Consider the following 14,390-nt stretch of genomic DNA (forward strand, 5'->3'; position numbering starts at 1 on the left):
TGCACACAGTGTTACTGACCTAGATCGTGGTTGGGGAAGGGTATCCCATCACAACACAGGGAAGGCTAATGTTTCATATTGGAAGGAATGAAACAAGAAAATTGGTAGAGAGAGCAATAGAGGGCTCAGAAACTTTCAGAGATGGCGAGAAGAAATGGTGATCCAAGTCAGAGGCTTGCATTGCACTCCAGATACTGAACTGTCTTGGGCAAAACCATAGAAAGCAAATTAGCACGTCCATAGGAATAGTTTTGTAGTGGCATCTTGAGAATCAAAATTTCATTTGAGTTGTGGCTTTCCACACCTACTGTCTTCCTTTTTTGTTTCTCTATGCAAAGAATGTTTGTGGTATAATCAGGCTTTGTTACTAAAACTTAAGAATTAGGTCTTTTTTCTTTTTTTTTTTTTTTTCTTTAATTTAACAGCTCATTCATATGACTTTTCAGTCATACTTGTTTCAGTCATATGGGACAGTGTTTTTCTCTGGTTCTTTTTATTGTTCGTGACTATAGGGAATAGTTCTGTAGTGTCTAAAATGGACAGGGTGACACACCTTTTACAGCTTTTATCAGTTGTTTAATATATTTTTCTTCTTTTTTCCTAGACCCTGTACAGTGGTCAACAGACCAAGTACTCCACTGGGTGGTATGGGTGATGAAGGAGTTCAGCATGACTGACATAGACCTCAATACTCTTAGTATTCCAGGCCGAGAGTTATGTAGCCTCAATCAAGAGGACTTCTTCCAGAGGGTCCCTCGGGGAGAAATCCTTTGGAGCCACCTGGAGCTTCTTCGAAAATGTATGTGAGCTTTCTCAATGACTAATTTAGTCACTATTTTTTTCTGTGGAAAGATAAAGACAGCTGTGAACAGTCCAAATTATTTTCCCACTTTCCATTAGCAGTGAAAGGGAGGGTGTCAAGTACAAGATAAGGGAATATGTTATAATGAGAGTACTTGCTGTTACAAAAAAAATGTCCCATCTTTCCTCAAATTTTATTATTGTTAATCTAATACAAGAAGTAAGGTACAAGAGGTATGGCTCTTACAACGTACCTGAGAATTCCTGATTTATGTTTTTAATATTAGCTTTAGTTCGTCTTCTGATTTGACAGACTTATAATTAAATATTAAGTGCTATTTAATATACGTTGCAGTTTCACAACGTAAATGTGAAAGTTACTAAGCTAATTCTTTAGCTCATATACACTGCAGCTAATCTATTGTGTATTCATGTGTATTCAATGTTTGGATACAATTAGGTAGGCTGATTTTCTGTCTGTGACATTGAAAAAAGTACATCAAATAAGCAAAATAGAAAGTTTGTATGGGTAAAGAACAAAAAAATAGTGTATGTAATATTCTAAAAATACATTAGTGAAAATAAAGCGCCATCCCAGATGCCCATAAGGACATAAAAAAGGTTGTGCATACTTCTTTCATGTGGTGTTAAATATTTACTCTTAAAAGTCATCATCTTTATACACTCTACAACCTTTATGTTGTTTCTCTGCATTCCTTTCTTGTTTTCTCAGTTATAAAATCCATTTGGCATTCAGTTGATTTATGAGGGTAAGGATTTGAATAAAGATTTAAATATTTTTCTTTTACTTGGCAGATGTATTGGCTAGCCAAGAACACTCTGGAGAAATAGCAACAGTTACTATTGATCAGCGTGAGTAGTCATGCCAGTAAATTATTAAGACAGGTGTTTGTCAACAAGAAATGTGGGTTCAGCACTCATGCTACCAAAAAGTCAGAAAAGCCACAGAGAAATAACACCTTTTGCATGTTTTTCAACTTGAAAGCAAAGCTTTAATTTTTTAGCCAATTTAAGAGTTTAATCAGAATTATGAATGTTTCTAACTTTCTTCTTCTTATGATCAATAGACTTTTCCATTATTCTGCACCATAATGTGACACAAGTGAAATATTTGTAATATAAGCTGTTCAGAACTGCATTCTTGGTGAACATATATCAGAAATAAGTTCTATACTGCAATGCTAACACAAATTCCATTTTAAATGGTAGCAACAATTTATATTATTCTTAAGGTGAAGGTTTATGAATATTTGTGTGGCTCTTTGGAGGGGAAATATTTTGAATGTTAATATTGATGTGTACACACACACACACACACCCCTCAGAGTTATGAACACCAAAGTTACGAACTGACCGGTCAACCACACACCTCATTTGGAACCAGAAGTACGCAGTCAGGCAGTAGAGAGAGAGACACAAAAAAAGCAAATACTGTACTGTAATGTGTTGAATGTAAACTACTAAAAAGGGGGGGAATTAAAAAAAAAAAAAAAAAAACTTGACAAGGTAAGGAAACTGTTTTTGTGCTTGTTTCATTTAAATTAAGATAGTTAAAAGCAGCATTTCTCTTCTGGATAATAAAGTTTCAAAGCTGTATTAAGTCAGTGTTCAGTTACAAACTTTTGAAAGAACAACCATAACGTTTTGTTCAGAGTTCCGAAAAACCTCCGTTCCCGAGTGTTTGTAGCACTAGTTTCTAAAGTTCTCTCTCTCTCTCTCTCTCTCTCTCTCTCTCTCTCACACACACTCACACACACACACACACACACACACACACACACACACACCACACACACACACACACGCATCAGGTTTTTGTACCAACAAATTATAATTATTGTTCTCCAATGTTTGTCGTTTCACAGCTGTGCAAATTATTCCAGCATCTGTACAGCCTGCTACCCCGACCACCATTAAAGTAATAAACAGCAGTGCAAAGGCAGCTAAAGTACAAAGAGCACCAAGAATCTCAGGAGAAGACCGAAGTTCGCCTGGGAACAGAACAGGTATTTTCTCAATTTTATTTTAATGTAAATGCTATAAATATTTAACAGTTAAATCATATGGTGAATTTGCAGAATACAGCTGTATCCCTTACAGATATGATTTTGCCAAATTTTCTAAGTGCTGCTTGCTTGGATATGAGGCCTGGAGGGAAAATCCAGGTGCGACAGGAAGTGCTGATGCAGTATGTAGCCCTCAGACCTTTTGAGTTAGTACTGAATCAGTGCCCAGCATGGTGCTAAAGAGCACTACCTTGATGGAAGTGCTATCGTGTAGATGAGACAAACCCAAGGTTGACAGTTGTCTTAAATGTGCCCCCCTTCCTCCCACTCAACGCCATTTGCTCAATTGCCATTTATCTTCGCCTTATTGGATCATTCGGGAAGGAAGCAGCGATTGGCAAATATGTTCCAGAATTCTAACCTGGCACTTTGCATACTGTTTGTTTAGTTTTCCTTCTTACACTGCTGGTAACTTTACCAGTTGGAGACCTGCTAATCCCTATGAAGTGAAGGCACTTTTAGGAAAACTGCACGTTAGCTATGCAATTTAATTTCAGAATTCTCCTTAGATTTTCTTCATCCAAAATCTTTGTATCAGCTCCCCCGTTACATTGCTTTTGTCCTCCAATATTGCTTTCCTTTCTGTCCCTTCCCCTCAGTTAGGAGTTGCTACTTCATCTGTCTCCAAAAAAAAAAAAAAAAATCTCGTCTCTAAACCATGTTTAAGTTTTGCTTGATTGACACGCTCTGCAAAGTGCCTTGTGACACTAGCCAAGATTTTCAAAAATAGGATCCTAGAACTAGGCTTCTAGGCCAAAATTTCAGTGAGAGCTACTGGGTGCGCTGCACTTTTGAAAGATCAGGCCAACTATTTAAATTCTAAATGCTCGTTTAAGCGCTTAACTTACAGTCTGATTTAAAAAAAAAAAATAATCTTGGCCACTGTATAACATGAATATTGAGCTGTCCTAAACTGAAGCTTATGAAATCTTAAAATAACTTTAGCTCTGTAGAAGAAAACTTTTGTTTAGTTTTAATGACTTTTTATCTCCATAGGAAACAATGGCCAGATTCAGCTCTGGCAGTTTTTGCTAGAACTTCTTACTGACAAAGATGCTCGAGACTGTATTTCTTGGGTTGGCGATGAAGGGGAGTTTAAACTGAATCAACCTGAGCTGGTTGCACAGAAATGGGGACAACGTAAAAATAAACCCACCATGAACTATGAGAAGCTTAGTCGTGCTCTACGGTAAGAAGCTCTACAACTAAATTATTTCATGAAATGGTTGTATACTTCCCTCTAACTGTAGTATTCTGCCAGTTACATATGATCTTTTGTGATTGCACATCAGTTAAAAAACAGACAGTTACAGACCACCATGCCACCACCTTCTGCCGTTCTCATCAGCTGAGAAGGGTGGGTCATTATTTGGATGTGTGAGGGGTTGCCTTTAGAAAACAAATGGAAAATACTATGATCGATAATCTTTGGATAATATGTTTAACAATTTCTTGGGGAAATAGTCACGGAAACAGCTTTAGTTACAAAATTTAAGATACACTGCACCCCGCTGGCAGTGGCGTATAGGGTATGTGCAATGCTCTCGCCATTTTTTCCACATGCTAAGCAGCTTCATCATTTCTCGGGGCAGGGAGAACTTGCCCATTACAAATCTTCTGATACATTGTCATTTGGGAGCTTTGACCAATAAACACTATATTAAGGTGTTGAAGTTAACTTACACAGTTTAAAAAAAAAAAAAAAAAAAAACTGTAGTCATGTTGCAGTATTTCTGGAACTATGCAAAAAATGACACTATCTCATTTTGAGTACCATTGTTTTACCTCACCTACAGGCCTAAAGCACCACTTGGCAGATCCACATTATACTTCAACTAATTGCACACAAAATAAGCTTTCAAATCATATATGATGTGGGTGTGTGTAGGGTGGGTACATTAAACTCCAAAATTATGGCCCTTTTTGGAGATTTGCTGCATGCCAAACTGTTATAGAATTTCAGATTTTACATAGATGTTTTTTCTATTAAGTATCATACTTAAAATGTTCGTGTGTGCTGAAAAAGACAAGTCCAGGACCTCATTAGCATCCTTACTGTGAGAACAACACAAACTAAAACACACAATTGATAAACAAATAGCTCCGGCTCTGTTTCCAGCCAGCATCACCATCTGATATATTGAACTTCCACAAGTCAAGAAAACTGAAATGCCTCAACTAAGCTATTTTCCATCATCTGGGTTTTGTAGTTTGAAGTCAGTGGGAATTGTGCTCCCAAATCATGTTAAGGGTCACATTTACAAAAACATTTAGGTACCTAAATATATGGGCTTAGGACCATAACTTTAGACTCCCACTTTAGCAAATTTTGTCCTGTGTATATTTAAAAGAAAGTGCACAATAACTTTTCATTAAACCAATTTTTTTTCAGAGTTAACAAAGTAATAGATTTTATGCCACTAAAAAACATTGTCAATAGAATAGATTAGGCACATTTTCTATAAAATAAGATCTAGGAGGCATTTTTGGGAAAGGCAGGTGAACAGGTTATCTTTCATGTTTTAAATGTGCTGAGTCTGTTTTAAAAAAAAAAAAAAATTATTAAGCTGAACTTTGAATATTTCACCTTCTAAATTGGAGTACAACATTTAAGTAAAATTTGAAACATTAGTAAATATCTATCTTTTAAATCCACTACAAACAGTTACTGTATGTCCTGCACATTGTTTAAACAGGTATAATTTAACAGGTCCTATATGTATCAACACACCCCTTGCATTAACAGGCCCAGTGCATGTCATTGTGGCATTTCTGCAGCTCCAGTGTTGCGATAGGCACCCTTTGACACAACCATAGATAACAATTTCTGCACAGTTATGGGGGATTGGCTCTAGTGACATTAGCTTGGGTAGCAGTTCTCTATTGTGTTTGTCCCAACTCATGTTCTCTCATAAGGGCAGTGTGGGATTGTAGCAGTTTGCCTGCCTCCACACCATGGCTTGAAAGTGAGTTTTTTGGATGTGGTAGCACAGTGCACCATTTGTTGGGGTCAGTGCCTCTAGTGATTGACACTTGGAGAACTTGTTGCAGCTCTCCTCTTCAAGTAAATTGTACATGTTGCAGATTAACTTTTTCTGCTGAAATGATTGTTTCATTCTATAGATTATCCTTCCCTAAATTTCTTAGGAATCCATGTTTCTCCATAAATATTGTCCAAGCCATTTTCTTGCAGTGCCCAGCAATATGGGAAACAATATCAAAACCTGTCAGTGCCTGGAAGGAAAGAGAGATGACAGAATTGACAGGCACTAATAATATTTTTCTCTCCAAAGCAGATTGATCATGTAAGACAATAAACTTGTAAGCACCATCACAATGTAGAATAAGTTTTTCTTTGAAGGTTTCCATATGACTTAAAAGTGTATGTGGGACATCTCCACCAGCTTCATTTGAGAGAAAACAGTAATGTGTCCATACCTGTGAAAGTTCCAAAACACAGCCCTTTTCTGCAGTGCTTTCTCTCATTGCTAAAACAGACCATTGCCAAGTCAGTACCACTCTGAGTGGTTTCATGGTTAGTGGTGGTATTGTCTCGAGAAATGTTTATAACAGTTAGGGTGGTATTTCAATTCTGAGACTATTAGGTCACTTACACCAGCTGTATGTATACTAAGCTCATATTTATACTCTGCTGTCTCCAGTTTTTGTTTGTTCATTTTGAATGTTGTTTCAGAAGAAAGTTTTTTGTTTGGAAACTTCCATCCTGGCAGAAATGCAAACTCCAGTTCACTAGGGGGACCTTGCTCTGAAGCACTGTTGAGGTTTTGGAGATTGTAATGCAAGATGGGATTTGCAGTTCATCCTTACTGGTTGATGAAATAGCTTCATTGGATTTTAAAAACTGCTAATTTTACCTCTATCTGCATATGTTGCATAACAGTGTTATGCCAAAGTAATTATAGCCTGCATTTAGATTGAAGAGCTGTTAGAATTCTATTGGTTGCATCCCTATTTAGAAATCTCTGAGTTTCTGTCTTGCATTGGTTGCCCCTAGTATTGTAGTCAATCCCTGTTCACTAGAAGCAAAAACTGTCCTTTTTCACTTGTTGGCAAGATATTGTTGAGGGATGCTTCAGGTTCAAGACTGCCTCTGTGTTTCATCTATGGAATACCTGACAATAATAATAAATATAATTAAACACTACCTCATGAATATTGAATATTTACCAGAACGTAGCTTATGCCAAGGCATAGGTATCCAAATCAATACTCAGCTCACTTACACTGTAAGCAAAAGTCAGCTTTAGGTTGCATTAGTGCTTAGGGCTAATAGTAATAATTTATATTTTTGAAAGAGAAGAACTTAAGGAAATAAACTATATCATACTATGTTGTGTATGATACTTAGTGTCAAGCATAGCAGGGCATTTAATTCCAAAAATATCTGAAAAGTACTTACTTAAGGATGACATTTAAGATTAAGTAAATACTTTAATGCAAAACAAACAAAATTCAAGTGCATATCATCACATAACAAGAGGAAGCAGAGAGTATGATCTTCAACAGAGATCACACCCTGCATTTTCTGTTAGCACAGGATTCCAAATTAGGAACATAGTCTATATTTAGTACCTCTCCTTCACTTTCTGTGGTGTTTTTTTGTTTGTTTGTTTTTTAAGTTACAAATTATAGCAATTTTTTGTTTTTACTTAACTTAAAGTTCAAAATTCAGTTTTGGTAAACTTCATTTTCAAATTCAGCACATTCAAATTATGAAATAAAACATGTTTACCAACTTTTCCCCAGAAATGCTTTGTTTCATTAATGTCAACTTATTTGGTAATTTGGCCTACTCTAAAATACCAGGTTGATGCTGCAAATGCTTATGTGATTTTTAAGCACTGTTCATGTGAGTAAAGTTACATACCAGCATAAATGATTGCAGGATCAGGACCTAATTTTTCAATATCTTGATTTTTTTGCCCATAGCGGGTTTTTAAGATTCAGATAAGAGACACAGTAGCTTGAGATATTTAAAGTTTATTTTGAAGTAAATGCAGTTTTTATTTTCAATCTGAAGCTGCATAACACAAATTTTCAAATTAGTATAAATGACTTTTGAAAAATCAAGTGATTTTAAATGAATGATTTAAATTGTCTTGATTTAAATTGCTCCAGTCTTGATATACATTTAAAAGTATAAATTATTTGAAATTTGTATATAGCTTAATAAAAGAGAGTCCCTAATAATATTAATAAATGTGTGAAATTCCTTTTTCCATATTGTCACTTTAGAGGCTGAGGGAACTGGGATTATTTAGTCTGCAGAAGAGAAGAATGAGGGGGGATTTGATAGCTGCTTTCAACTACCTGAAAGGGGGTTCCAAAGAGGATGGATCTAGACTGTTCTCAGTGGTACCAGTTGACAGAACAAGGAGTAATGGTCTCAAGTTGCAGTGGGGAAGGTTTAGGTGGATATTAGGAAAAACTTTTTCACTTAGGAGGGGGGTGAAGCACTGGAATGGGTTACCTAGGGAGGTGGTGGAATCTCCTTCCTTAGAGGTTTTTAAGGTCAGGCTTGACAAAGAACTGGCTGGGATGATTTAGTTGGGGATTGGTCCTGCTTTGAGCAGGGGGTTGGACTAGATGACCTCCTGAGGTCCCTTCCAACCCTGATATTCTATGATTCTATATCCATTTGCGGTTGTAAGGTATCCATGAAAATTTTTCTTGCAACACCAAAATCACACTAGTGGTTTTAAAGGTTTTATTTTTCTTTTATAAGCAAACTAAGTGAAAGCAGCAGAAAAACTCAAGAATAACTTTCTCATCACCAGGATGTTTTCATAATAATTTACGTAAACTGAAAAAAAAATTATATTTATGTTTTGTTTCTCAAAGTATTTTTCTTTTAGCAGCTGCGTCAATACTGACATGTTACCTAACATTTAGATGTCTGTGACCATATTAAATGCCTCCTTCTGCCACTGGGAAAAAATTGCTGACAACCTGAATTTTTGTTTAAAAAACAAACTTGTGACTTAAGTTTTGTTTACTAATTTATTAAAACTACTGTGTAAATTTGTAATTAATATATAATGATGGTGATGCTGCTAGTGAAGGTGGTAGATATTCTACCCAGTTATCAGAAGAATAAGCAGATTAAAAGTAGTTCATGTAATGTTCCATGAATACAAAGAACAGAAAAAGCAATTGGTCTGTATTTTGGTATGTATTCTTGACTGTGCCATCAGTGAATTGCCAGAAGCAGTATCTATTTAATTACTTGATAGAAAAGTGACATTGCTCATTTTTAATCTTGTGCTTTACAAACATACATAACTTTTGTTTCAGCATAATCTGAAATATACCAACAGATTAAGAATTCCTAAACATTCATTCATTTTCTGTATTTGTTTGTTTTACTCTCTGTATTGTGCATTGCATCTGTAACAAAATTCTGTAAAAACTGATATAAATATTTCTCTGTAGTTACCATACTGACTAGATTCCAGCTCTTGTGTCTCTTCTAGCATGAGACATAAGACAGCTGCTCTATCAGCTCTCAAAGATACCCTCACTTTTGGCCTTTTGATATGTATGACAAACTCTTAATTCTCAAGGCCCTGTGGTATGCTCTACTTCAGTTCTTAATGACCACAGTCATAAGTGCACCTAATCAGACTTCATTCCACTTACAGGAAGGCCTGGTCTACACTACAGGGGGGTGTCGATGTAAGATACGCAACTTCAGCGATGGGAATACCGTAGCTGAAGTTGACATATCTTATTCCGACTTACCTCCCATCCTCACAGCGCGGGATCGACGGCCGCAGCTCCCCTGTCGACTCTGCTACAGCCGCTCGCTCCGGTAGAGTTCCGGAGTCGACGGGCAGCGCGTTTGGGGATCGATATATCGCGTGTTAACGAGACGTGATATATCGATCCCCGATAAATCGATTGCTACCCGCCGATACGGCGGGTAGTCTGGACGTACCCGAAGTCTTCACCAGTCTCTGTGGTTTGCCAAACCAACTTGGGTATTTCTCATTCTGAAAGTTCCAGTTTTTGTTTTAGGGTATGTCTACACTACCCATGTTACAGCACAGCTGTGGCAGCACTGTGACGTGGGCAGTGTAGTCACGCTTTATCGCCAGGGCAGAGCTCTCCCGGTGATAAAAAAAATAATAACCACCCCGAACGAGCATTATCGCCGGGAGCCACAGCGCTGTCTGTACTGGCGCTTTTCAGCGCTAAAATTTTTGTCACTCGGGTGTGTTTTTTCACACCCCTGAACGACTAAAGTTTTAGCATTGAAAGTGACAGTGTAGACACAGCTTTAGTCTGAAGTATGTCATCTTCAAAGTTTGGTGTCTCCAAAGAGATTTGACTGGGAGGCAAAAGCTAGTTCAGTGATTTACTCAATTTTGCTTGGAGATTAGAGTCCTTGCTTATCAAGGACTAAAGAACATCTCAGAAGTACAGATGACCTGGCATTTGTTCTGTACACAAGCATGCTTTTCAAAGGGTTGAAAATCTGAGAGCCAAGGGAGTTTCCAGCTATCTGATGCTAGAAGCATAAGGTAAGAGTGGGAAACCAGTCAAATGATATTTTCAAAGAATCTGAACCATAGCTGGGTAATTTTCTATCATTATATTTGTGCCTTGCACAAATTTATCACAATCCCACTAAACCTCAGAAGTCCAAATTCAGTAATGCCTGAGGTGAGGAGAGCACAAAATACAACTGTAAAAAGTTAAATTTGTCTCTGGAGTACTATAGCTCATGTGTAGAGTTTTATGTTATCTTAACTGCATTCTGTTTGGTGTGGCATATGGTAACAACTCTATTGTGATAAAACATGAAAAATGTTGACCATAAAAAGGTAATTCATTCATAATTAATTGTAAACATAGATAATGGATGTGCTTCTGACTTTGTTTTTTAATAGGTCCTGCATTTAAATTATACAAAGGAAAGAGTGCAACTCCAGTGCTCGCTATTCAAAAGTATCCTGTAGTTTTAGATGGGCTATATTAATATATAGTCCCACTCTTTCCATAATATTCATGAATACAATGACCACAGCATTCAGTTTGAAATTAGCTGCTTTCTCCGCCAAGGGAGGAAACAAGAGGCAAAGTTATGGGACCTACAGGGTCAGTACATGAGGGTGCATACTGAAACCAACCTCCTAGTCAATTGTCCTTGTAGGTGAAATGGCCAAGAGTCTCTCTGCCGCTAAGGCAAAAATAATCAATGAAATCTTGCAAAATGGCCATTCCGGTGTACTGTGACCCCAGTGATGCTCAGTCTTCAAGCAGCCTGCGTCCCTGTGGGATTTGTAATGGCGATGATTAATTGATTTAGTAACATTGCTCTCCCAGTAGCTCAGCCAGATAACTCAAGAAAGAATTCATATTCCACTGCCTTCGTCTCCACTTTCCATTTATGTTGAAAACAAAACAACTGCAGCACAAGAGTTGAAGTCTAGTTTTATGTTGGTGAATAAAATAAATCTTTATCAAGATCTTACAATGAGAAAAAGAACCTACCTTTTAGCCCTACAGCATCTTTAAGGGTGATCATTGTGTGTGGATGCGTGGGTTTCGTACACTGAATATTGCTCTGTTACTTTGCACTGATTTTTGCTTTGTTTTTCTTATTTAAGGTATTACTATGATGGGGATATGATCTGCAAAGTACAAGGCAAGAGGTTTGTGTACAAATTTGTCTGTGACTTGAAAACTCTCATTGGCTATAGCGCAGCAGAGCTGAACCGGTTGGTCACAGAGTGTGAGCAAAAGAAACTGGCAAAGATGCAACTCCATGGCATTGCACAGCCAGTCACAGCAGTAGCACTAGCTACAGCATCCCTGCAAACCGAGAAAGACAATTAAGCACTAGGACCTGAAAGTGGGAGCCTGAGGCCTTTCTTATATACCCAGAGCAGTTATCTTTATCAGAATTGGAAGCTTCTTTTTATTCCTTGACAGTACAATATGATGCATGATTTTCTACAAAGAACTGAGACTCCCATAAATTTGGATCTTTAACAGCATATATTTCAGAGTATGTTAAGGGATCACCACAACTTCTTCAATGTGAAGAATGGTACACTGTGTCATGTAGTCTGCTGAAATTGGTGAGGAAAGATGAACTGGTTCATGTTGTATGTCCAGGCCTACAAAATATTTGTTCCAGCATTTTAAGAAAAGTGAAGCATCTACAGGAAATAGACTGGTCAATAGTTTGAATTCAACCCTTTCTGCTGTTTTTTATTCTCTATCGAACTACAAAATGGAATTGGATGCGTACACAGTTAAAGCAGGAGCTGCCCTTAAACATGCCTGTTAATCTCATCTAATCAAGCAGAGCAGAAAGAACAGACACATTAAAAAATAATACAAAGCATCAAGTCTTTAAGACAATTTCTCCGTTTATAAGCAAAGAAAACTAAGAATAGACTAAACTGAAGATCAGTGCTGAAGAAAGAGATCCAGGTTTAACTCTGGCTTAGATCAAAAGCCAATTATGAGTATTTCATTGTAATGTGTAGCTAACATGCATATACGAGGGAAAGTTCTTAACTTTTGAAAAATGTTATGCTTGCTACTCAGCAAAAGAAAATTAATAAAGATTTCCATGTTTTTCCTGTCAGGTGATTAAAAACTTGAAAAGGTATCCCTCACCCAAAAAGAAGTTTTTATTACTCTACACTGCAGAGTATATTAGCCAATACTCCTTATACCTGCACTATAGTTGATCTTGATGAACTGAAGACTTAAGTTAATCACATTCAGCAATCCTTTCCTGTTTAGAAACAAAATGAGTTGCAAATAAGTTTATAAAAATCTGAAGTTTCACTTCCAGATTATTGTACAGTCTGCCCGATTAAAATATGAAAAAATATAGTTTCTTATTTAAAATTACTTTTTCCAAACTTCAGATAATGTTTTAAGGCCTCAGAAACAAAACTACACATTCCTGAGGCCTAAGCAGGACACAGTTAAGGGTTTGGATAAATTTTTCAAAATATATATAATTGGAATGTATCCTGAATCCAGAGACTGGTATAAATACTACTTAATTCAAGCATATACATGTTAATATGTAGAAAACTATGTCTCCATGATTTGTGAGCTTCTCCATTAATGGATTGCTAGACTTCTTCTGTTAGTCTGAATAGAGTATTTTTTACTTTTTGCCCCTTTGTTTAAACAGTATGAATATTGTGTTACCATGCATTTTTGCTGTTCTTGCAAGCAGATTTTTTTTAAATAAGGAACCATCAGCAGAAGCTGTGGTGTCACTTGACAAATAGTAAAAATATAATTGCATAAGAGAAAATCTTTAGTACCATGTTGAAAGGACAAGTTACTCTTAAAACTTTTAAGTCAAGAATCTCGCTACACTGACAGACGCTTAATGTAAAATGTACTTAAACTGAGTGGTGGGAGCACTACGTTATTGCTGTTGACAAGTAAAGAGAAACTGGCTTTCAAGGAATTGGAAATATGTGAGACTTGTATATTTTTAGGGTTTATTTTTTAAGGGTACATCTGGGGGCTGAGGTGTTTTTCTCGGTGGAGGTGCATCTCCATGCCTCTGCTGTAGGCCTGAGGATCTCTCACATGCCGTTTCGGCCATCTATCATTTAAGTCTCTAGCTGCCATCACCACCATTGTAGCTTTCTCTTGTCAGATTCCTCCAGTGACCTTTAATTTACCATTCTTGAATTACTGAAGCACTCCTTCATTTGCCAAAAGGCTGAGCATGCTGCTTCTGAAAGATGTATTAGCTTTATAAGAAGCTATACAAATCCTTTTTAGTCCGTAACAAATCCTTAAGTTACAGATATGGGTAAATCAGTCAGAAGTCAAGTCAAATGTCTAGCTTGTAGGACTGTTATAGTACAGTTGTGGCCCATTTTTACTATCAAGCATTTGAAATCTCTTATGTAAATAGCTGAGGTCACTATCTTGCTTATGAAAGGAGAAAATTAGGCTGCAAGTTGCGTGGCTAACAACTTTTTTGTGTGTCCGGAATTCCATTTGTGCAGCTCTGTTGAAGACAAGGATGGGCACTGTAAATACAAGCCACAATTCAAGTAGCTAATTAATAAATGTGATACAACCGCCCCTTAGAACACTGCTCGATCTTTCTAGCAGAGGTCTAAAATACTGCAAGTGGGCAGAGAAAGGAAGGATTTAAAATGTTGACTGACCAAATCAGTCTAATGGAGGATAAATTAATATCAAAACTAGTAAGTAAAATTGATGCTTTACCCTTGAATATACATACTCTTATTCCATTCTATTAGGAAAGATGGCATCAAAACTTCCCATGTAAATACATCTGATTATTAGGTTGAAGCTCTTTAATTTAGTTAATATGATTATCCCTTTTGGGTTTGTCTATATGCATTTTATTTCCTGGTAGGATCTGCTGCTCTTCCACCATATTCTTTTCATTAAAAAAGGACCAATGCATTTTCCAAACAGCATAAAGCTGTTGTCAAGTTTCCTGTAGCTAAGAGC

General features: G+C 36.8%; 1 protein-coding gene across 1 annotated transcript in view; it reads left to right on the plus strand.

Moving 5' to 3' along the window:
• The window catches only part of GABPA (GA binding protein transcription factor subunit alpha), a 42,908-nt gene extending 29,549 nt beyond the window's left edge, over positions 1-13,359 (plus strand). Inside the window, exons 5-9 of the mRNA XM_065400270.1 lie at positions 605-799; positions 1,618-1,674; positions 2,688-2,828; positions 3,885-4,077; positions 11,522-13,359. Of these exons, the coding sequence (XP_065256342.1) occupies positions 605-799; positions 1,618-1,674; positions 2,688-2,828; positions 3,885-4,077; positions 11,522-11,750 (815 nt within the window). The 3' untranslated portion in view covers positions 11,751-13,359. The remainder of the gene's footprint in view (positions 1-604; positions 800-1,617; positions 1,675-2,687; positions 2,829-3,884; positions 4,078-11,521) is intronic.
• Positions 13,360-14,390: the final 1,031 nt, after the last annotated feature.

This window comes from Emys orbicularis, chromosome 1, assembly GCF_028017835.1.
Source record: "Emys orbicularis isolate rEmyOrb1 chromosome 1, rEmyOrb1.hap1, whole genome shotgun sequence".
Classification (NCBI taxonomy): Eukaryota; Metazoa; Chordata; order Testudines; family Emydidae; genus Emys; species Emys orbicularis.